The sequence below is a fragment of the Idiotropiscis lumnitzeri genome, chromosome 5 (genome assembly GCF_059441095.1).
Source record: "Idiotropiscis lumnitzeri isolate Australia: NSW breed Sydney's pygmy pipehorse chromosome 5, RoL_Ilum_1.0, whole genome shotgun sequence".
Taxonomy (NCBI): domain Eukaryota; kingdom Metazoa; phylum Chordata; class Actinopteri; order Syngnathiformes; family Syngnathidae; genus Idiotropiscis; species Idiotropiscis lumnitzeri.
In genome coordinates this window covers 11,717,121-11,741,868 of record NC_142395.1, presented here as the reverse complement: position 1 = coordinate 11,741,868, position 24,748 = coordinate 11,717,121, and the positions used below count along the sequence as shown (strand labels likewise).

The 24,748-nt window shown below is 38.8% G+C and overlaps 1 protein-coding gene across 1 annotated transcript; it reads left to right on the top strand.

Annotated features, from left to right (window-relative positions):
• Positions 1-303: 303 nt before the first annotated feature.
• On the top strand, positions 304-3,395 carry LOC148336923 (paraneoplastic antigen Ma2 homolog). Its single transcript, XM_088297221.1, has 2 exons — positions 304-632; positions 980-3,395. The coding sequence occupies exon 2, from the start codon at positions 1,610-1,612 to the stop codon at positions 3,248-3,250; it is 1,641 nt and encodes a 546-aa protein (XP_088153347.1). The 5' UTR covers positions 304-632; positions 980-1,609; the 3' UTR covers positions 3,251-3,395.
• Positions 3,396-24,748: the final 21,353 nt, after the last annotated feature.

Sequence of the window (24,748 nt, the reverse complement as noted above, 5' to 3'; positions counted from 1 at the left end):
CTTCCACCATTTTCCTCCAAAATCCCTAAAAATAATTCCTAATATCTGCAACTGGGTCCTTCTTTCCACCTGCAATGTCATGTGACAAAAATCAACTGGAATTTTTTCATTTCAGGGACTGGATAAAAAGCCTTTGAGCATCCGTGGATTGCAACGTTCACATTTTACTGGACAGGGGCTCAAGTGAGAAAAAGGGCACTTCTTGTAATTTATTCATTAATAAACATTAGGACATCTCTGTCTTACTTGCAACATTTTTATTTCAGTATTCTTACAGTCACATAATTGGTCAATGTTCAGCAGATTTGTGTGTTTTGTATGTGTAACCCATGTTTGGCTCAGCCTTTTTTTATTCCTATTCTTATTTTCTGTTAATGTGATTTTTTCTTAGCGCTGTTACTATTTCCTACGGACCTAGAACGCACCGCAGCATTGATATGACGTCTCATCTCGTACGAGAGACGTAGAGAACTTTCTAGCATTTTGTTTCATGCGAGTTGAAGGAGAAAGGCTCTGAATAGACCATACTGGTCCGTTGAACTTTTTTGTGTGAACTGTGAGCGAATGGAGTTCAAATCCTGTGGTGTTTTCTTGCCAAGGAAATTCGATTTATTTTGAGACTATCGATCCTGGTGAGTTTTTTGTCGAATGTGCCTAATTAACATTCCTGTGTCAATGTATCTCATGATGTTTAACTGAAAAAAACAGTCAGGATGAAGGTTTGTGAACGTTGAGATTGTTATTAGCTAATGGTGAGATATAACTGAAAAAATTAAAGCATTGTAAACTATTTTACTCGCACATGCCTTCCTAGCAAGTGTACTACCTAGTGAGATAAGCTAACAGGCTCACGAAGGACTCCATGTGTGTTAGATACACGTATTTTCTTTTATTCTATTTAATTTCTTTTTCACTGGACGATTGTTGCACTGTTGTTTTTGGGGCCACATTGAATGATTGCTCTGCACGTTTCGTGCAGGCTGTTTTTTTTCTGGGACTAAAAGAATCGTCTAAAGCTTGAACTGCACCGGCAGTGGATTGGATACTTCCTAGGACGCCGGCGAGTGACGTTGGATTCCCGTGGCCACCTATTTCCCTGGAGGGTGGTAGGACCGTCAAGAGGATTTTTTTTGGACAAATCTTTTTTTCCTTTTTGTTTGTTTTTTCTGAGATCTCAGACATTTTTTTTGTGGGTCAGATCTGACACCAATTTTGACACAAACTAACACGAATATATGTTTAAAGAGAGATTGAATGTTCTGAATATTGGGGAGTTTGGGATATATAAATACAACTGTTCACATATTCCTGTTAATTGTTCTAAGTGTGTCTTGTTTCTATTGGAGGTTTATTATTGCTCTAAGTAGAGTTGCTGCCGCCAATCTCCCTGCAACCCAAGATAGATGAGTCTTGAGTTGAATACTTACAAATAATTGGTACACACAAACAAATTCAGATTTATTTTACTTAGCTTGAGTGTGACGCTGCTTAGTTCAATTGTGGTGGTTACACAAATTGTGGCGAGCCAGCCAGGAGATTGGCATAGTGGCTTTTGTTACCTCCAACCCATAAGATACGCTTAATTATAACTTATATCCCTGGAAAAAAAATGGATCTTTGTCAGCGGTTTAGAGTTGATGGTCAAAAAACGTTGTATGTCACAGGAATTGAACCAACTTGCACAGATGGTCATATTTCTGATGTTTTTGTGATAAATGGTAAAATAGAAAAGGTCATTAGGGTTCCAGATGAGCCACACCAACCGCAAGGCAGAACTCTCGTTATCTACGAATCAGAACAGGCTATTTTGGAAGTTGATCCTGCGACCTTAGGGGAACTTGCAAGCCCCAATAACCCAAGTTCGACTTGGTCTTCTAAAACTATTAGAGATATCGCTCAAGGGGAGATGGGCAAAGAAGTGGCCCGTCGGTACCTTAGAGAACTTGAGTTTATGGGAAATAGTGGCAAGGTAGGCTTCCTTAGTTTCCTTCAAAGTGAATTACAGGCGGGCCCCACACCTAATGCTATGACACAACCGACTAATGACCAAAACATTGATACTGACACTCACTATTGTGATCAAAGTGAACCAGCAGAGCCCACAAGTGCTTTTAGTCCTAGTGCTGTTCGTTTAGATGAGAGCATTTACAACCCTTCTCATGTCCAGAAAGTGGTGGTTGAGCACATTATACGTAACGAGCCAACTCATACGTCCCTTGCACATGCAAAAATACGCACCTTCTCAGGTCGACTTCCTCGGCCCAACGGTGAAGTTGATTATGAGACATGGCGCACCCAAGTTGATCTTTTACTTTGCGACTCTTCTTTGACTGATGCACACAAAGTAAGAAGGATGCTTGAAAGCTTACTTAGCCCTGCTTCAGACATTGTAAAGCCCCTCGGAGTCACTGCACTACCATCAACATATGTGACTCAGCTTGAATCCGCTTTTGGCGTTGTTGAGGATGGAGAAGAACTTTTCGCTTCATTTCTGGGCTCCAACCAAAACAATGGAGAAAAGCCCTCCGCTTTCTTGAGTCGCCTTCACAGTCTTCTCACCAGAGTTATTTCTAGAGGGGGTGCATCTACTACAAATGTGAATGAGCTACTCCTTAAACAGTTCATTCGGGGTTGCTGGGACCAGAGTTTGATAATAGGTCTTCAGCTTGAAGGGAAAAAGAGTTCCCCCCCTTCGTTCCCGGACCTCATTCTCATGTTGCGGACAGAGGAAGACAGACGGACAGCTAAATTGGACCGTATGAAAAAACATTTGGGTGCAACAAAGGCTGCTGCACATGCCCACTCTGTATTTAACATGCCCGTCCTTGACCAAGCGTCGCTGACAAGCCCCACTTCATTTGATGACGAAACTGCAAAGCTTGATTTAAAGGTCACTGAACTCACAAAGCAAGTGGAAAAGTTGAGCAAAAAGGAAAAGACCACCACCCCAATGTCTAGTCCCCCTGTAGATTCACAACCCACAAATGAACCTGCTAACATTGAAAAGCAAATTGCTGAGTTAACCAAGCAAGTCCAAATGCTTATCCAAAACCAAAGGGTTGCACACAAATATGGTGCAACTGAGCCTAAGGAGTCCTTATATGTCAATTCAAGACAGTCACGAACCTCTGTTAAAATCCCTGGCATGCCTCGTGCATGGTTTTGTTTCAAGTGTGGGGAAGACAATCACATAGCAGTTCATTGCACGAATGATTCAAACCCTGTCCACGTCAGAGAGAAAAATGTCTGAGATCTCAGACATTTTTTTTGTGGGTCAGATCTGACACCAATTTTGACACAAACTAACACGAATATATGTTTAAAGAGAGATTGAATGTTCTGAATATTGGGGAGTTTGGGATATATAAATACAACTGTTCACATATTCCTGTTAATTGTTCTAAGTGTGTCTTGTTTCTATTGGAGGTTTATTATTGCTCTAAGTAGAGTTGCTGCCGCCAATCTCCCTGCAACCCAAGATAGATGAGTCTTGAGTTGAATACTTACAAATAATTGGTACACACAAACAAATTCAGATTTATTTTACTTAGCTTGAGTGTGACGCTGCTTAGTTCAATTGTGGTGGTTACATATGCCACTGGCATCTAGTAAATAAAATATTCAGAATTGCGGACTACACCAAATATAGCATCAAAATGTTTTTTTTCTTTTTTACAAGACAGTCAATGCCTTAATAACCGATATTGTTGAAATAAATGGAACTCATCATACCAAAATGAAAAAGACTCAAAACTGACACATGATTTTCTTAAGGTTCCATTATTAAAATGAATATTATGATTTGGTTGCTCCTATTATTACCACAACAGGTCTTTCGCCATACCAGGACATAGTCATTGATGTTGACATGAACTTATATTCAGTGTACCTTTCACATTTGGGGGAGGGATGTGTGTCCTTTTCAACTGGGAACTGAATCCACAAAGAATGAGCAGCGGGTGCTGATAGCACTTTTATTTGCATTTTATTTGCACCCACAGTTTTCTCCCTGTTAATGTCCTTTTGCAAAGGATATTGTGCTAATGAAATACCAGTGCAAAGTGCATGTATTTTGTTACTCTCCATGCCTGACAATACATTATGTTTATGAGGTGAGCAACATGAGCTCGCTAGGTGTTTGTGTAGAAGAGGAACGGCACCAACATGAATTAATCCGTGTTCCTCCTTTAGCGTGGTTATGATGACCTGCCATGTGGAGGCAAAATACTGTCTGCCTCCCCTTGTGCTTTATCTACCAAATGGGATCAGCACAACTTAATTTGTAACACAAAAATATGAAATACAAGTCTGAGTATGGAAAATCTGAGTCTGAACACATATTGGAGATGAGTGACAGTGCCGCCTTTTTATGTACGGTAATTTTACCAACAGAGGGTGCAGTGGAACTGTGCTAGTTCTGCTTTACGAAAGACACACTAATTCAGCCATTTTAACGATGAAATCATGCTTTCTATTGATTTTAAAAACAAGATGTATAGCACAGAGCAGAGTGCTAAAATTGAAAATAATTCACGTAATCATTAGTATATTAAAAGGTAACTGCAGTTGAGACCGCTTCCCCTGCCCACACATTCCTGGCACAGAGTTTGCATGTTCTCCCTGCGCTTGTGAATGAGTTTTCCTCCCAACACCACTGTCTACAAACATGCATGCTGGGATAGTCGGAGATTCGAACTTGACAGTGTGAATATGAATGTGCAAATGGTTGTCTGACTGTCAGTCGGTTGACTGACGGGTGTTGATTCGTGGGTGTACATCACTTCTCACCCAAAATCAGCCGGGGTAGGCTCCAGCTTTTCCTTGACAAGCTGAATGAAATGCTGACAAAAGGATTTTTGCATGCTCGAGCATGCAGTAAAACCAAGTTAGGAAATAAAATATAAATCTGAAATCTGGAGATTGCACAACACAATTAACTGTCACGGACTGGCAGAGATGCAAGAAAACTAAAAACTATGACTTGCCAAGAAATATGGTACTGGCCCCATATATTAATAATCTAGTACATAATATAAATTGGTTGCCATGGTGATTTCCGATTTTGCTTTTTTAAACGGTGCAATTCCATTCATTAAAATCACTAAAATGAAGGTATTACAATTGCAGAAATTAATATTAATGCGTCAAAGAATTAAATAATTACAAAATTATTAAAAATATTTATTTAGCGCTGACATTCCAATGACGCACAATATACAGTATATTACTATTTTTATAAAGGCAATGGTCTCTAAACCTTTTAGCAACCGTTTTCAGGTAAAGGCATATGTTGAATTCTAGAAAAAATGGTTGAAAAACATCACTCACCCTTAGCTTCAACTAGTTTGGTCGTATGGCGTATTCTGATAAGTGTTCCCATGGTAATGACACAGTGCTACCTGTGATGAATAAAGCCGTTGTTAGCACACAGTTATTGTCCGCTCATGATTGGATTTAACAATGGAGTGATGAAGCTTCACTTTGCACCACAGCCCTTGTACCTGGCCTTTTTTTATGAATCTATTAAGGTTAGCGGCCATCAGGGTAGCTGAAGCAGGCCACACAAGGCCAGCCTCTATTCATGCCCCCTTATTAAGTCAAGTGTGCGCCGGTTGCATTTTTAATTTTTTTTGCGTCATCACTACGTCCCGTTTCAACCAGGGTGTTTCACTGATGAAAGTATTTTTTACCCAAATCCATAAATGCAATTTTCGGTAACTAAAATTTGTACTGGCCTATTTTGGCCGGCATCTGATGGTAGGCAGTAGCTTCATACAGCGGCACACTGGCCCTGGGCCATCGTTAATGTCAAAGCCTCTGCCCAACCTGAAAATTCAGGTAAAATTGGAAACCAGTAAATGAAGGACCCTGACTTGAGTCATACATTATTGATGAAACATGGTCTTAAAACAATGCGTGTCACAAAACTGTACTCAGAGTTGTTTTCTGAACCACTGTGCCGCCCATCTAATAATGTAATACACTAAATTATTTTCAAAATATTAGTTTCACAGAATTTATTAACTAATCACATTTAGGTTAAATCAGCCATTCTTGAAAGAAACAAAGAAAATCATTGTGGTAAACACGCACTCATCAGCAGTGTGAGCAAGTACAGGAAGCTGGTCCCCTGTTCGGCAGGTCGACTTTACTCAAGGTTCCAGTTCCAGTTCCAATGAAAAAAGTCAACCACTACTTAACAGAAATTCACCTATTTCAAGGGGGACTTGGAACATATCAGCAGTGAAAAGTGAGGGAACACTATATTACATTTGTAACTTTTGTAATGTTGTTGATGCAGCTTTTCAATTGAAGCTCCTGGGGTTGCGCTCGCGCATGTTGCTGTCGCCAGTGAGTGTAAATCAAGATAATGAATTCATGACAAAATACTTTACGTGAGTGTTGTGCCCTAATTAACACGGAATATCTGACTGTCCCCTTATGAGCAAGAAAACAAACTGCCTTCACTTTTACATGTTGTTCGAGTTAATTTGCCAAGATGGTATGATGTTTAGTAGGTGCTAAATGAATTACAATCTTACGTGTTAAAAACATCAGCAAATGTTTATTTTACCATTGAATATTCTTTTCTTTGCACTAATGTTTTTTGGATCATGTTCACAATCTCCCCTTGGTAATTCCTTACAACAGTGAATGAATAGCATTGAATCACCCATGGGACTTGTGGGTTCTCGCAAATCTGGTTTTACAATGCTCATCAAGTGTGTCTGTCCAGTTACTGCTGTCCTCTGTCAACACACTGGAGACTCCTGAATAAACAAGCATTGAAAGGTTGTGTAGAGCAGCAAATGCGATCAATACAAAGCAGTGATATGTGCGGCTGGTTCAGCGCCACATTCGAGTCTCGAGGCCGCTTTCACTACAATCGATAGATGTACAGCTCTCTTGTGACAAGATCATAACTACCGAGAGGGAGACGAGATCCAGCTAAATGACTTCAGACACATTATATCGTGATAAGACTGGAGGAGGCATGACTTGGACTAAATCTGTACAAAACAAAATGGTTCATCAAGGCGGCAACAAGTCCCCTGCATAAGAATGAGTTTGCACCAAGTGACACGGCGCCGTCACACCAAGTAAAATAAATACCCAGAAGCACGGCTGCTGCGAAAATGGTCTTTAGTGATTAGGGAAAAGAAAACAGAGCAGCTGCTCAAGACTGGCCGACGCATTCATAGTTGATTCACACGAGCAATTAGGTTGTCTATAGGAAGTAAAGATGCATCGCGTCACTGCTTGGTTTTGATTCTTAATATAGAGCATGTGTTCGGCCTCATTCAAAGGAAACAAGCAAAAGATCATCGGGAAGATGCTGACATGCACTGTATGCCCCATAGTTATTAGACTTTATCGAATGAAACAGTCAGCAAAAAGTGGAGCTTATGCAGGATGCAGCCCACGGAAATTTTATCAGTCTTGATCAGAACCTTCTTGCCACTATCCTATAGAGACAAAGTACAGGGCCAATGTCCTGTATATTCATGACTTCAAATACCTTTAAAAGCTGATGTCATCTTCTGATAAGGCCTTTCTCGCTGCTTGCTTTTCGGTGGGTTAGCATACATTAAACACTTTTTTACTTGGGAAACTTTGCTCAGTGTGCTCACCTTTTAAAATGTTTTCTGAGGATTCAGGAGAAATTCAAGACATGGGAAAAAAAAATGGCTGCATGGTGTAGTAGTGGTTAGCATGTTTGCCTCACAGTGAAGAGTCCCTTGGTTTGAATCTCAATTACGGTTCTTCTGAAAGGAGTTTGTTTTGAATTGTCTCGCCGTATGGAGAAACTTTATTTTCTTTGTCCTACCATTCACTGGTAAACATGTTCAAATAAAAAGTTTAACATAATGGCCGGAACACCACAGAGCTGGCTCAAGAATGGATTCCTTCTTCTTTAAAAAGTCACAACTTTGGAGCACATTTCCACCTTGAAAAACAGAAGCTGCGAGCTCTAGAATAAACGGATTACAAAAATCCACATTAACGGAAGCTTGGATGCCTATTTTAAACCAGAAATGCATGAGCTGCCGTGCATACAGTCCATTAGAAGGTTATATAACTTCCGGATCCATTCGCAAGTTCCCATTTACGCAGGTGAGTGTTTCTGAAGTCTCAATGGGAGAATCACCGCGCCTTGAAACTGCATAAGAGTTGTGCGTGTGGATTTGACTTTAACGCAAACAGGAGAATTTGCCCCATGTGTGAAGCAAATTGAACAGCAAATCATTTCTTGGAGCGAACAACAAGATGGTCGTTAAGATGTTACACAAAGTCATTCTGTAGATGATAGATCAGGCTCTAGTCTGAAGTCGGTGTCTGTTAAGACAAATTTAAAGTCAAGATCTCAATCATTCAAACGTGATTGTACTCGGTTATAGTACATAGGAAATATTCATTAAACTCAGGTTTCAAGAAGATCACAGTTGCTTCAATTCAAGCACTTTCACGAATGTTCATATACGTAATTTCTGGGAGAATAGATAATTATAGTACTTGGGCTAAATTTCACTGAACTCTCCATAATAATGACCACTTTTACATTCAGAAGTGAACGTGGATGCAGACGAACATGGGTTCCAATTCTTCAAATGATGAAAATGGACCACATTGACTATGTAAACTCTCTAATGTTTTCACTCATGTTTTATTCATTTAAAAAAAATAAAAATAATTATCGCTGTGACCATGAGGTCATTGCGCTAATGCTGAATGGTTGAATTCTTCAACGTGTTGTGTCCCTACAGCCGGGCTCTTAATTACAGTGAAATCTAATGACTACAGAATTTACATCAAAGTATAAAACAATTATCTAATGCAGTACATAGGCGGGTGAAATAATTACTGTACACAAATGTCTCCTCATTACTAATGACAGCTATTATAACCTTTGTTCCTGAGAACAGTGTAGACTCCAAATGTGGAAATGTAAAATTTCAGAAAACAGAATTTAGATCAGGCGTGGGCAAACTACTGCCCCGGGGCCACATGCGGCCAGTTAAACGTTTTAATCCGGCCTGCCAAACTTGAAAAAAATCAATTGAATAAACCTTGTTAATGTTTTATTTTCTAAATACTGTGGTGTCTCAAAGACAGATATTTTTTTGGAATGCTTTTATTCACTTTCATTTAAAATTAAATGTAATTTTATTCTCCGGTGAGGTGAGGTTACCAAAACACTCCATCCATCTGCTCCTCTGTCAAATTTTAATACCGATTGTGGCCCACCAATCAAAAACTTTGTCCACCCCTGATTTAGCTCATTCAACAGGCTATTTTGCAACATGCGTCTGAGATATGTGCCCGAGTTAGCAGTGCGCTTTGTTCTCCGAAGCACACTTGACAATACCCACCATGTGCAGTCGTGAGAAAAGCGAGAGATGCAAAGCACATCACTTCAAGGTTATGACGTGTGCATAAAACCAAAATCGTATTTACTCCTGCAACGATGCCATTATATACTCACACAGTGTTAGCTTTGATGTCTCGTATGGAGCTAAGCGCTGTCAGGAAGACTAACAATGGAATCTGGCAATGATTATGCATGGAAACATATTGGAAAAAATCCAATCAGGAGTCAAATAAAACAACAGTGTGATGAGCCATTCCTCCTCTGCAGTATATTAATAGAAAAAGTAGCGACTGTTAAAAACAAGTCAGAAGCCTTCCTTCTCTTGTAGGAGGAAGAAAAGCCATGCTCTATCCACCCTCCCCCTTTCTACCGCCCTAGTCTTTCTCCTTTCCCTGCCCACTGTTATTTTTGCAGGTGCATCTGCAGTGATCTATTTTCCTCTCCACATCTTTTAATGATTCATGCTTTGAGGGTTTCTACACCCTCATTTGAAAAGGCTTGGTGAACAAAGAGGCACTAGAGGAGGAGTGTTCAGAAAAATGAGAAGAAGTGCACCATCATGAGGATCATAGTAAAGCTTGGAATTGAAGAAAATCAACCAAGAGCAAAGCCTGGCTACAAAAAAAAAAAATCCTGTTTATTTTTCCCGTTTTATGTGATAGAAAAGGGATGTCAAACCCATTTTTGTCACTGGCCACTTTGTAGTTACGACTTCCCTCAGAGGGCCTTTGTGACTGTGAAACCAAATAAATGTTTAATGGTCTCATCCTCTTATTCTATATGCACAATTTGATTGATGGAATACTGGTTTGAAATCCAAAATCAAGGATGGTAGTTTGCTCAATTATTGTTTAAGATACTGTAAATAGGGTCAACAATCTTTGCAAAAATCTCCTTGTTATTTATTACACGTAACATTTTTCAATTATGATGCAGATATTAGCAAGGATCATGAAAGTTGACACACATTATCTGCTTTTGTGGCGGGCCACATAAATGATGTGGTAGGCCAGCTCTGGCCCTGGGCCTTCAGTTTGACACTCGTGTGAGAAGACACAGTCCAAGGTGGCACTAACAGGAAAATGACAAACAGGTCCAAATGTTTTTCATGGAAAGACCATGATTAGTTCGAGATGCACATTAAACTGTCAAGGCCAACATTGTTTTTGCACCAAATGGTGTGCAGAGCGGAAGTTTGAGTCTCACAATATTTTGTGATGATGGCAGTATTGGAGCAACTGGGCGATAGTGTCTCTGTTCTGTGATAGTGTCTGACTAAAAGCAAGTGCGTACCACTGACGGCAGTAGCCAAGGTCAACGATTCCCCTTCTTTTCAATGATTTGTTGATCACAGGAAGCAAAAACCCACGGTGCTGTCTGAAGTGTCTGAAAAATATGTATCTTGTGTGTCTTGATTCCCTGCCACATTTTTTTCCCTTCAATTTTACCATTTTTATTTTGTGCAAGTAACCCTTGATGCAATGTGGGTACTGTATTAGCTTTTTTGATGCCTCTCTGCGAGGACTCTTGATTTTTGCAATCCTGCTGGTCTTCGGACTTGCAGACATAATTGTGTGCTCTAAGCAGGCTGGGTGCCTTGCCTTCAGCCATGGCTTCTGGTTCGATAAAAGTTGGTGGAAGAAACATATATACTGTGTGGTGAGCTTAAAATGGATGTTTTGAATACTAGTATTTGGTTTTCAAAGCTTTAAATTATGCTTGAATCAATCCCACACTGTTCAATAATCTGACAGCAAAAAACAAAAAACAAACAAAATATAAGGTCAAGTTTAATGTTGTTGGTATTTTTGCTGATCTGGGTTTTTAAAATTAAAAAAAGCTTTTGCGCTGACCTTTATAATTAATATGAATACATCATAACCGCCCTGTTAAGAAATCCTCCACATCTGGAATTGTAATTCCTTTCCCATTGTTTCTAACAAACCAATCCGGATCAAAATCGCTAGATAATTCGACAAGTTATGATGAATTTGTTGGAGCTGTTGTTCCCTCAATCCAAGTGGATTGATGCAAGAAATAGCCGTGGACTCCCGATTCAAGATGGTGGCTCGGTCTGTTATCCTCAACCACCTGTGGTTTTCTCGAGTGGTTATGTAAGTGTAGCACTTCTTCGACCCATTGTACCAATAAAATGCAGCACTGCCACATGCTAGCAGCAGCAATGTACTTTCTTGACTCCTGCTGGCACTTTTGGTCATTTTTCCAGCTAACAGAAAGACTAGCTGTCACACATATTCATTAAATATAATTAATTATTAATTTTATTAATAATAAATAACAATAATACATATTAATTAATAATTAATAATAATTAAATATATTAGACAGACTGTTGAATGGCAAGCATGTATAGTGTGTGTACATGTTTGATAAAATGCGAATTTTGGCTTGTGTGAGGACTCGTGTGTATCACTGCTTGAGCAACGTGATGCATTTTGCAGCCGCCAGTTGCTTCTAAATGTGTGTATTTGAACAGGAACAATGTACAATGATTATGTATTTGAACGGGAAAGACGCAAATTCAGATATTTTAATGATGAAATCATTGACATTATTGAATTGTAAAAGAAAAGCAATGCAAAGCATGGATCAGAGAACTAAAGTGGAAAATAATTCAATGTAATCGTTATTAGGTATTTATTTATTTATTTTTACTCTTCATTTGGAGGTTGGCACGGCCTCCCCTGCTTGCCCTGATATTTTCAATTTGAAATATTCCTCAATTCGTTTGTAATGTTAGCTTGCTGGCAGAGTTGTTGAGCATTCACAGGCAGTTTCTGGGGGAGCTGCAGTTATAAAAATGAATGCAATTGTGTAGCCACAATAAAACACGTTTGGTGCAGTAATCTGATAAGACATTACCCTGGTTTGTGATTTGTTTTAAGATCTAACATTTATTTGTAACAAATTATTGCTACGCCTTCTAGCTAATGCTAACTTCCGTCTAATGAACTGCCCTCGCGCACGCTTGCGTTTTCTCTATCGGTTAGTAAGCACTCCCCTCTCAATTTCCGTGGCTGTTTAAAGCAGTCTTTCAATTGAGGCGAGATTATATACCACTTGCAAATTACATCTTTGGTTAGGTGGTCACTTTACAGGAGAGAATCAAGAGTTTTCCCCCCCGTCCACCTCACACGTTAGACTGCAATGCAGTGGAAATATGTTGCACCGTGAACGGAAATGACATTACTGGGAATCAAGACTTGACAGGCTGAAGAAAGTGATGCGGTATTGCCCTCAATATTATGCATCTTAGGTTGTGCAAATGAATCCACAGAATTTTGCTGCATAGTGGTTTGTGGATAATACATGAGTGAGGAATGATACATTCTGCAGATAACCACCACATCAGAATTTATCTCTCCTCACACTTTGAAGAAGCCCTTCACAAACAACACCCACAAGGCAAAGGAATGAGTTTAACGTTTCCTTGCTGGTGGCAAACAAAACTCACTGGAGAATCATGCATGTAGCAGCACACTAAAATATTCACATACTAGTTGTAAAAGTAAAATATATACTGCATGCATTTAATTTTATATTCATGTGAGAGTAGCACAAAAATTGTTTATTTAAAAGAAACGACGCATTTTAGAGGCAATCATGCACTCCTCTCCAGATAAATCGAATGGCAACTATATGTATCATCTACCTGATTCATTACAATTTAATGGTTTATGCATATGTTAGAGTGTCCACATGTGATTTTACATCAATGGCAACACCAGTCGCATTGTAAACAAATCATCAAATTATTTTCTATCCTCAACCCTGACAGCAATGCATATCTGCACTCCTCATTGTACCTTTTTTCACACTGTGTCATTTGTTGCTGTGCTCAGCATGAGGTATGGCCCAGGTCATTTGACTATTTTTTGTTTGTTTGTTTTGTTTTTGAAATACCGCAATAGCCACTCAGTATCTTTGGTCTGCAAGCAGCCATAAAAAGGCTCCCCCATGCTCCCACTGTTTAACAGCAACCACTGCTGGAAGCAAAGCGAGGACGGGGGGAGAGAGTAGGCTGCCACATGAGGCTATGGCTGTAAACCAAAAAAAGGACCATTAGCAACAACAGAAGATGGTGGAAAATCTTATCTTAACAGTATTTTACGCTTGAAATAAATTTGAAGTGTTTATTTTTTATTATTGTTTTTTTTTTAAACAAAATGTGTACGTATGTTATGCTCCAATTTATTATTATTTTTTTTGTCTTATCTATAGTCTGGTCATGTTGGCAGCAAACAGTCGTGCTAACCTTGTGGCAGCAATGTCCTAGAGGTCCTCAGGAGAGAAAGCACCATTCCCAGATGTAATGAGCTACAGTATAAAGTCCCTCCCTTCTGTGACTATCCCAGATTGGATCAACTCCAAAGCATCCAGCTGCAATCTTAATGAGATGCTGGAACCACCTTTAACGACTCCTCTCAATACGAAGAAATAGTGGCTCTATTCCAAGCTCTTTTCAGATGTGTGAACTGATCCCCTTAACTTGAAGGCTAAGACAAGCTATTCTATGAAGGAAACTGTTGTAAATCACCATTTTATTGTAGCCGTGTGGTGTGTGTGCCTGTGATCCTAGAAGCTGTGCTTGTCAGTGACAAGTATATCTGGTAGCATCTTTAAAAGAAAAGGGCTTGTCTTTGGATGTCCAAGAGATGTGCATACATCCTAAAAGCCCATTCCTGCAAGTATTTAGTACTTAGTTTGTTGTAATTTGATGAAGCCTCGATTTTCATACTGGTCATGGAGGAACACACGTTGTTGAAGACAAACATGTCTTTACTTCCAGACTGCCAAGAATCAAGAGGTGAACAATTACAATACTATTGCCACTCCCCAACCTGCATGCAGGCTGTGTGAGAGGCATCATCCTAATGTCTGCCTTACGGTAACCAATGTTCTCTCTATGCTGCGCTCATGAGCAATTACACACTGCTCTTATACTCTCGTCTCTCAAATATATGGAGCGCATTAAAAAAAAGGAAAAAAAGAAATCTAACCTGAACTGTATTAGAATTTTGCTTATTCATATTCACATCATCATGGAAATAAACAAGTCACGACCGGAGTTATAATTAACAGACACCAAGCACTCCTCAGGGTTAACATTATGTTTGTAAAGAACATGATGCCGCATAGGAGACATGACAAGGTAAAATCAACATCTTCAGTGGAAAGCATGGTCTGTGTGTGATGATTATATTACAGTGCACATTTCAAATGTGAAATGGATCGGGGGCCTTTTCTATTACACACACCTGACGATTTTGTGACAGAAAGTAGACTAGAGTTTAGACCAGTTGAAACCAGCCCTAAATTGTAGTCTGACCTCTTTGACTTAACCTAACTACCGTTAGCCTATATCACGCTTCCAAGCAGCATGCCGTAGCCATTTGCCTGTCTGTGCCGACGGCCCATTTCAAAGTATTGATGGGGAAACATTTTAATGCAAGGCGATTGATAAAAAAAGTGGAATGTGTTTTCCGTCAAGCAGTGGAGATAGAAATGTGGTGCCTATTTCCACCGCTTGACAGAAAATACTGTTTCGTAGTGTTAAATTACAATTTGTTATTTCTGCTATTATTCTGGTATCGATTGTAAATGTGTTGATGTGTTTTAATTTGTGTTGTAATTACCTGCTAATTTAAAATGATGGCATATGGAAAGCGCTTTGTTACAGCTCCAGCTGTTGTGAAATGCGCTATATAAATAAAATTGTTTTGTATTGGTATTGTTATTCGTAACCAAGCATTAGTTGTTAATTTACATGTGGGGATTAATATTTAATGGCATTTTACTTTATTTTTTAATACAGTAAGATGCTATTCTATCAGTAATTCACTGCAATTCATACTTTTATGCAGTTAAATCTACTATTTTCACTGACTGACTTTAACTGTTATTTGACATGCTACGGATGAATATTTAACAGTATTTTACAGTTTTATAAAAAAAGAAAAACATTATGATACTGTTGTAAATTCATCGTAAATTTACAGAAATTTGTTACAGTGTGGGCATGACAATCAGACCTGAACATCTCAACAGAAAACTCTCTACTTCTGTAAAAAAAAAAAAAAAAAAAAATAATTCAGATCAGGGGTCACTACCGTGGTGCCTCTGGTAGCCCCATAAGAATCAAACGAGTATCTTGCAGGCCTGTTAAAAAAAGCTCACCAGTGATTTGATATTGTGATTTATTAGGAATGTTGTAGAATTGATTATTTGAAAATGTAAACACTGGCAAAGATTTACAGAAACAAATAATTTTTTCAGTCTCCTTATTTTTGTAAGAAACCATTTACATGTTCAGTGTCTTCACACAAATTACAAACACCAATCCCATTGTGGTTGGGACATTGTTTTAAACATAAATACAGAATACAGTGATTTGCACATTCTTGTTGTAATAGCATTTATTATTACTAAGAACAACAACAAATATTTTAAAGGTAATTTGAGCAGATTTGGTATATCATAAGTGTGTATTAAACTGCTAGCCCTTTGCATTAATTAGTAGCAAAGAAGTAGCTGACCGTTTCTAAAAGGTTGACGAGCACAGATTTAGAACATGTCGCAAATAAGATTTTATATTGTAAATGAATTGTGCAACTTTCTAAAGAAAAGCCAACAATGTGAACGAACCCTATACTATCCAGGGATGTTTGAATTTGAGTAGATTTACCATCTCCGTTTCGCCCTCTCTCTTGCACACAGACACACACACGCACGCTCACGCATACGTATGCACACACGCGTTCACACACCCCCTTGAAGATCATCCCTGGAGAGCGTATGCAACGTAGCAAACCAACACTAATTCTACTGCCGTTTCATGGTCTAATCTAATCTACTTTAACAGGAGAAACGGGGAAAGTGCCATGAGGAGATGTAGCCTTCTAAACGCTCGAGCCTGTGTGACATTTGCACCATGTCCCATTTGAACAGTTACTACGTTTAGACAAAGGAATATTTGAGTGTAATGACTTGGAAATTCAGGCTGCATCAGGCAAGCATGATTATTTCACCCTGTGCAAATGAGGACTCACGATGAATTCCGAGATGGCTATGATTATGACACAGTAATTAGTAAGATGGTTATACGGTGATGAACATAATTATTGTATGCTCATCAAAGGCTGTCAATCAAGGCCTGCTGTGAAGCTCAGTTGGGAGAAATAACGGCTCAACTTTAACAGTATAAGAAGCACCCGCATGTGATTAAAATAGATTTCCTTCAAATACTCGGAGCATCATCTAAATTAAGGATCAAAGGATTGGGGTTGATTTCATGTAAGTTGTAGGGTAAACTCAACCTCAAGTGCAATTTAATGTGCAACTTGTAAACAACGGCTGAACAAACTGCAATTATTTAAGAGAAATTATCATACATAATTAGGTTTGATTAAATATTCATGCATTGGTAATGAATGAATTGTAATTGAAACAACGTTTGGACATTGTAATCCAAAACAAAGGGCTTGGTTTTTGTACCCATCGCAGCGCAAGTCCAAGCGTGAGGTCGAGGTGGGTTAGAACTCCTGTTGGTATTTTTACAGAAACACGCAATCCGGTGCAGCATGGTGGTTTTGAAAAAAGGGGCATTTAGTCTGCTGTGGGAGTAAACACAAATGACTTGATTCGCAGCCAATCGAAGTGGCTCCTTCCATTCCCTTCAAATGCGACACGTGAGAAGTGTAATAGTAACAATCCATCGTGTAAACTGATTTGTAGAATGATTCAGAGGGTTTGATGCAAGCTGTTCGAATATTCATCAATGCTAAATTGTCAATGTCTCTATTCGCGATGGATAGGGACCTGGATGGGACAATTGCTGCCAATTGAAATTTACAATTCTTTTCTTACACACCCAACAAAATCTTCAAAAATCTTTGATAAATATTGAATATGCCCTTCCCATGAATAAAATCCTGTCTATTGAGTTCAGTTGCTAAAGTTTGACTGTAACTGTTTTTCATGTTATTCAATAGCATTTTTGTCACCCTTTGTTTTGAAATGAAAATCTCTGCACAGTAAAAAAAAAAAAAAAAAAGAATAAATAAATAAATAAATAAATATATATATATTTATATATATATATATATATATATATATATATATATATATTATGGAAAATTCTATATATTATTTTGGAAAAAATTGTGTATTGTGAACAACATCCTAATTCAAAGCTATTATATCACTGATATTGTATGCCGTTCTCTCATATTTCCTGAGTTCATACTGTTTTGGCATGTACTCCAGTGAGGACTCACATATCTCTCTGTCCAACTCAATTTCCTTGAAAAGTCATACCGTAAGCAGATTCCTGAAAAGCACTGATGGTGTTGGAGGTGTGGGGAGGAAGAAAAAAAATACCTCCAAGGATTAAATACTAATCCAGGTTTTGGACTGGGGAGCTCTGGCCTCAGCCTCCTGTCCTTCAAAACAGAGGGAGTTCTTAGCTAATGGGTGGGAGTTTACATGGATGGGGTGATAGAGGTGCTCGTTAACAGGCCAGTGAAATAGTCACCTTTTTCGAGGGGGCACCATTCAGTAGATGACAGCCGTGAAAGGGAAAATAGGACCGCAGCAGAGGATTTTGTACTGTCCAAGTAAGCAATTCATGAGGACATTTGAAAGAGAATTCACTTTTGATTTTTTTGTAGACAAATAGTCTGGTCTCTGGAGTTCAAGTGTGAAATTAAGCAATCAAGTAAATATTGTGTTTATATCTTATGTCTGAGCCATTGTTCATTGGATGTCCTAAATCGTGAGATATTAGTTTTTGCTAAAGTGTCTCGAAGAATCACTAATATGACGAGGGAGTGACAAATATGTTCCTTCAGCATCCATAAAAATATTCTGGCATGATTTGTTATTATGAACCAGCTTTAGACGTTGCTTCATTCACTTATTGCAAAAAGATTGTGGAGGAGTTTGTGGTCGCGCTCACGGACGGAGGCCATCAAAAACCCCTCCTGCCATCCAAGGCTATTTTTATTTCATAACTCTACCGCTGCTCAGCACAGCATGCTGCAAAATCAGCTGTTTGAAAAAGCATAAAGAAAGAATTATAACCCTAAATATAATGTGACAAAGGAGTCGTTTGAGAAGAGTTTAAATTAATAAAATAGGGTTCTGATAGGATAAAAGTCTAAAATATGCATAATGTGGAATAGTATAATTATACAATTTAGAGAAAAAATGTCAAACCAGCAACGCAATTCAGCCAATGAAATTGGATTTTCTCTCGAACATGTTTTATCCTGGCAGGGTGAACTGTCGCCTGAGTCGCTCTCATCGTTCAAACTGTTCAACATATTATACACAGGGTGAAAGCATGATGGGCATATTAGATATTCTATTTCAAAGAGTGATTGGCATTGTCAGAGGGTGCAGTCAAGCATGTGCATACTCTGCAAGAACATCGTATTCCCTGAGGGTTTTGTGCTCGCATGTAAGTTGTGTGTGTGTGTGTGTGGGTGTGTGGAGTGACCACTTTTCACTTGTTATCATTTTTGGAACATCTAAACACTACACATCTAAGAGGCTGGGAATATTACATCAAAATAGTATAATAATATTGATGTCCGATACAATGTTCAAAAAGAAATGTGAAAAAAACATTAAAAGTCATCATTAACCTATTTAGGGCCGAATTCATAATTGTAATCAAAACGAAATAAAATCACAGGATGACCAAGCATCGTGAATTTCCCGAAGACAACTCAGACTGTTTGTGACCTCCGAGTCCGTGTATGCTACAGCAATGGTCCCCAAACACTGGTTTGTGGGCCATTTGGTACCAAGCCACACTGAGAGACATACAAAAAATAAAAAAGCAATGATTAGCGGTGCATACTCGTGAAGACACCACAATGCTCCACCCCGTTGATTACCTCGCAAAGGCCAATATACGTAGTACTGGTTTTATTTAATGATCAAGTAATGCAATATTATGATAACCAGCTGTGAACATATTTACTCAGATGCAGGGGAAATGCGTGTGACACCATCAAATCAGTGGACCTTTTACTTTTCTATTTTTTTTTTCAGTTGATTTAAAAAAAAAAAACTTGAAATAACACATTGGCGTGATAATAAAGTAATAATAAAAAGGTATTAACAATGATTGAGGACATCCACAACACTTCCTGGGATTAAGCTATTTTGAGAGGAAACAGTACTCACTATCACTTGTGTGGCGATATCTCCAAAGTGATCTGAAGTAGATGAGGCCGACCATTGTGCAAGGTCCTCATAAACAGGCAACACAACATCTTGTATTATTTGAACAAGTAGCAACCAAATGATGGTGTAAAAATCATGATATTGCGAGCGGCGTTTACACAACCTGCCTGCGAAGACATTAGCAGTTTAGTCGCTACTTACTGGCCTTGCAGCTACAAGACCAAAGCCGCAATCAATCGTGTCATGTTCACATTTCCAAGTAGCAATGATGTTAACACGGTGTGCAGGACCAAAACTTAAAAATTACAATGTTTACATTTTAAGGCATGTTCATTATCCCGAATGGTCCATTTTTAGAAGTACGCTGTGTTTTCTAATGTTCTACATTCATTGAACCCTTGAATAAAAAAAGAACAAAACTTTTTTATGGTCATTATCTTGTTTCTTTTAAAATGAAATTCATACATTAATAAAATGTTGAGGCACTCAGTAGTTAATACAGATGCTTTACATCTGGCAATTTAAAAACAATAATCGAGACATTTTAAATACCAGAGAACTAACAGAACAGCAACCCGCCTAACAATCCATCATCCTCCCCTGAATGGTTCCCTGTAAGCAAAAAACATGTCCTTGTTTCAAATGATCCGTGGCCCACTTGGACAACTGCGCTACAATGTCTGGGCATGCTCCTGGTGGTCTCCTGGGGAATCATCTCCCAGGCACTCAAACAGGGCATCAGTGTTGTGGTGTGTGGTACGACTTGGCGGTGGTGGATCATGCAGCGTTATATCACATCCCAGAGGGGCTCTATTGGATTAAGCTCTGGGGAAAAGACAGGCCGGTAAATAGCATCAGCGCCGCGATCGTTCAGGACCTGCTGAAACATTCCAGCGACGCAAGACCAAGCATAATGTTTGTCTTCAGACTCTCTTATGCCTGTGTGAATCTTTGAAGGAAACGGAACCAATAGAATATCTCCTGAGTGTGGTTTTGACTGGCAAATACCAATTGAGCTGCATCGTGCCAGACTGCGAGCACTGGCCCCACTCGTGCACGTCAGGCCCACCTGCCACCCTCATGGTGTCTGATGATGACAGTCGGTGAAAAAAAAAACATGCACACAAGCTAATTTTATTCTGCAGTGACCGTGCCTCTCCTTTCTCTCCTTGAAAACCGTAGTGGTCCTTTAGCACCATGTTTACTTATTTTATTTACTATACACCGTTGTTTATGTAAAATAAACTAACATTTATTTAAGTGTTGCCTGCCGAAACCAAAGGTTAGAAGTTGAACCGAGAGGTAGCTAGGACATTCCGCTGCATATATTGTGCACAGGTTATACAATTAACAGGAAGCTGGGAATAACATACATTTGACGTTTCAAATGCTCTATTTTGATAGCACATGTTTTATCTCCTGAAAATTGGTTGTGAAATGGCAACGTAGTCCCACTGAATTTCAATGTCAATGCATTTCCTTTGACGGTAACGTTGTCCCTGCCAAGATGGCCGCCAAGTATGCACGTTGGTTAGCCGTGCTCCTTAGGACAATGGCGTAGCTTCTCTTTGTATCTGTGACTGAAGCTGTTAGCATGCTAAGAGTTGCTCGTTTCACAAACAATGCCCGAACACAAGAAATTCCAATCTAACAACTAAAATACTTTCATTTATTTTAATTTAATTTATTTTAACAGAGATAGCAGCAAATTGGGACGCGCATAGTACATGAGTCGAAAGGGGCCTATACTGTTCGAGTGTGTGATATTCTCAAGAGGTTACAGTATTACCTTTGTAAAGATTATATTTGAAACGGCTCTTAATGGATATCTTCATTTATATTGCACATTGGTCAGAAAATTGTGGTTGATCGGTTCATGAGACAAAGGGTTTTGGCATCTTAAATATATTACAGACTGTCATGCTACTGTAAAATGAAACACACAAAAGGACCAACAAAGACTGACGAGCATTTTGAGTCCAACTGATAGCTGGCGTTATCTGTTGTACTTGCAAGGTTTGGATTGACACCAGAAGCCAATTTGACAGGTTGAGTACAAGGAGTTGTCTGAGCAAAGATACAAACACCCGACAGATCTTTTGCTGTGCGTGCACACTTAGACATGTACACACACATGCATGCATTCATCCACCCACACATGGTTATTACTGTAACTAAATCTTTAACTATTTGAAGTTACCATTTTCCTTTTTGTCCCTCATCACAAAATCAAAATAATAAAAAAGCCAACAATTTTTTTTCTCTGAGAAAAAAAGACCATGCATTCATCCTCCTGTGAAAGCACTCATACTGTGGACACGTTGCCATTAGACAGCTCACGTTGATTCGAGGCAGACAGGTTTGCATGTAGAGCGTTGGCAGTACCACTTTAGGTCTCTTGTTCCACCTCTTCATGTCCCCATAGGTAACTACAAAATGTATGTCTCAGTGCACTGCACATGATGGAAACCGCAGATGTCAAGGGCCTTTTCGAACTGAGAAACAAATGTTGGTCAGTGAATCATGAAGGTCATATGATGCATCGGTCAGGTCCCTCAGGTCATTATGAGACCTGATGGTGGTCTATGCCAGCAATCTGCAAAGTAGTTTTTGCCTTTGTGTTATTGCTTGAGCAATGCAATGTTTTGGGGTCAATTTTGACAAGTACAACTTCAGATTTATGAATGCCATTGATCTATGCTGATTTTTATTTTTTGTGATTCAGGCAGCAAAGAGTTTCACAAGACACTCAAACACTTTCTCCAATCAGCCTGCAGTGAGTCATATTACAATTATGAGAACTGGCATGTAGAGTAGTTTATTATGCATTATTTTATTATTTATTATTCTCTTATCTTGTTTTGAAAAAGAGTTTTTCGTTTAACCATTTAAATGTACAACGTATTTACTAGTTACAAGAACCCTGGTGAGTATGGCAAGATAAGAAATAATGTTTACATCACAGGCAGAAATACATAAATATATGAAGGAAATGGGCCACATGCTGTCCCATTTGACTGAGAGAAGATCATAATTTTCTTCGATGACAGAGGTTCGATTTTGTCCCCAGTTGTGGCTGCACCATCGTCCTTCTGGTACAACGCGTGTTCACTGTAATTATAGATATGGATTTTCAATTATTTTACAGCAAAATGGCATGACATGAGATTTTCTGCTCAGCTACACATAGATGGAGGGAGGCCCAGGGCTTTGCAGATCCATCCCAAGACAGTAATGCCTTTGTGGCTCTTCGATATTGGATTAATAACATCATCTCCCCAGGAAGCACTTTCCTCTGCTGCTTATTAGGGGTACTCAAGTCCTTTTTTTTCTTTCTACATATACACAAGGAGAAAATAAGGAGAGCAATTTAACAGCAGTAGCTACAAAGCAAAGCCGTCTTACTCTGGAATAGGACAGCTTGCTCCTATGACAATGGGATTCCAGATTAAGCGCTGGGCCCTTAAAAAAAATGATCAAGTCGCTGTGAGAATACATATATAGTCCTTTACAATTTTAGCTCAAATGGAATGAGTGGAAACACAAAACACAGTTTTAATCCGACTGAGAATGACCTTGTTAGTAAAAACAACAACGTAGAGCAGGTTTGACTAAAAACTGCTGCTATTCTATTCCAGTATCAGTACACATACAAACGGTATATTGTCATTGCTGGGGTGTGTTTGCTCAGCACTCTAGTTCATGAATAAATTCTATGTTGCTCTTCTATGAATACAAGCACGACTTCATAATGAGTTGATGTAATCCTGCTTGCTTGCTTGCCTTTCTGTGTGGAGTTTGCATGTCCTCAGTGGGCTTCCTCCCACATTCCGAAAACATGCATGCTATCTTAACTGAAGAACTTAATTGCTCTTAGGTGTGAATGTGCATTTCGATGGTTATTTGGTCATGTTTTTCTGTTCGTACCCTGCAAGTGGTTGGCCACCAGTCTCGGGTGTAGCGCCCTTACGCCTCACATCTCAAATCTACTGGGTTTGCTCTAGCACACCCACGACCCTAATAAGGATAAGAGGTGTGGAAAATGATTGGTTATGCATGACAAATGCACCGGCACCCACCACATGACTGTAAGCAGCTGTAAAAAAAAAAAATACTATCATGATACGCACAAATTCGAATACATTATGGCCATGATTACAAACTTGGACTTTGTTCTGTAACTTTTGAACAGGATTATAATAGGAAATGTAACTCACAAGAGCACAATGCCTAATTTTCTAGAACAAGGTCAGAAGTTAGGTTAAAGAGACACCTGATGATGATTTTAAAAGTTACTACAGTTTTAATTGTTGCGCCGATACAGACCAGTAATGATAAATGTGATGAAATGAATGTTCCTCGCAACACAAAATGTTTTTACAATACATGATTTGGGAACTTGAATTGTGTCCCAGGCAGATAATGCAATTCATAGGTTGCATTGACTTGAGCCTCCAGAATTATGCCAACCATAAAATCGCAATAAAATTCAGAAAATACAGTCAACTGATTTTCCCCTCACCAGATTTAATCCTTATGGTTGGTTTTCAATCAAGCTGCCGAATTGTGAGAGTCTCTATGCCTTATTTTGGTGTGCAGAATTTTTGCTTTTGATTTACTTTTTGTTGTTACCATTTGGTTTTATTTCCTACAGTTGACGGTTTTGGTGATCTTTCTGTGCTGCCTTCCCTGAATGTGCATTGTTATTTTGGCCAATAGTTCTCCAAATGAGGAGCAAAGTGTTCTTATGTCAAGCTGTGTATTTGACACCCAAATTGTTGATTCATACTACTTTGAACAAATCATTACCGCTATTAACATTAGCATAAACTAAGTCAACTTGCTTAATGCTTCCACACAATGAAGAATGTAACACTCCCAAAACACAGCGGACCTTTATTATGCATGCTGTAAATATGAGATGCAATAAAATGCACTCTCATTATTTAAAAAGGCTCGGGTCTGAGGCTGAGTTAAAATAATTTAAAAAAATAATAATGGAATTATTAAAATAAGATTTTCCAAAATTACAATTTTTAACAATTCTGCCAAATTATTTGAACTATCTGAGCAGTTTACAGACCACAACTATCTGAAGCAATCAGTGGATTTAATCACTCCTATTTCATTTATAACCAAGTGATTGGTTTATTTGATCTTTTT

What these genes read in the sequence shown, in the direction of transcription:
- LOC148336923 (XM_088297221.1), top strand. Translation starts at nt 1,610, where the DNA reads ATGGATCTTTGTCAGCGGTTTAGAGTTGATGGTCAAAAAACGTTGTAT.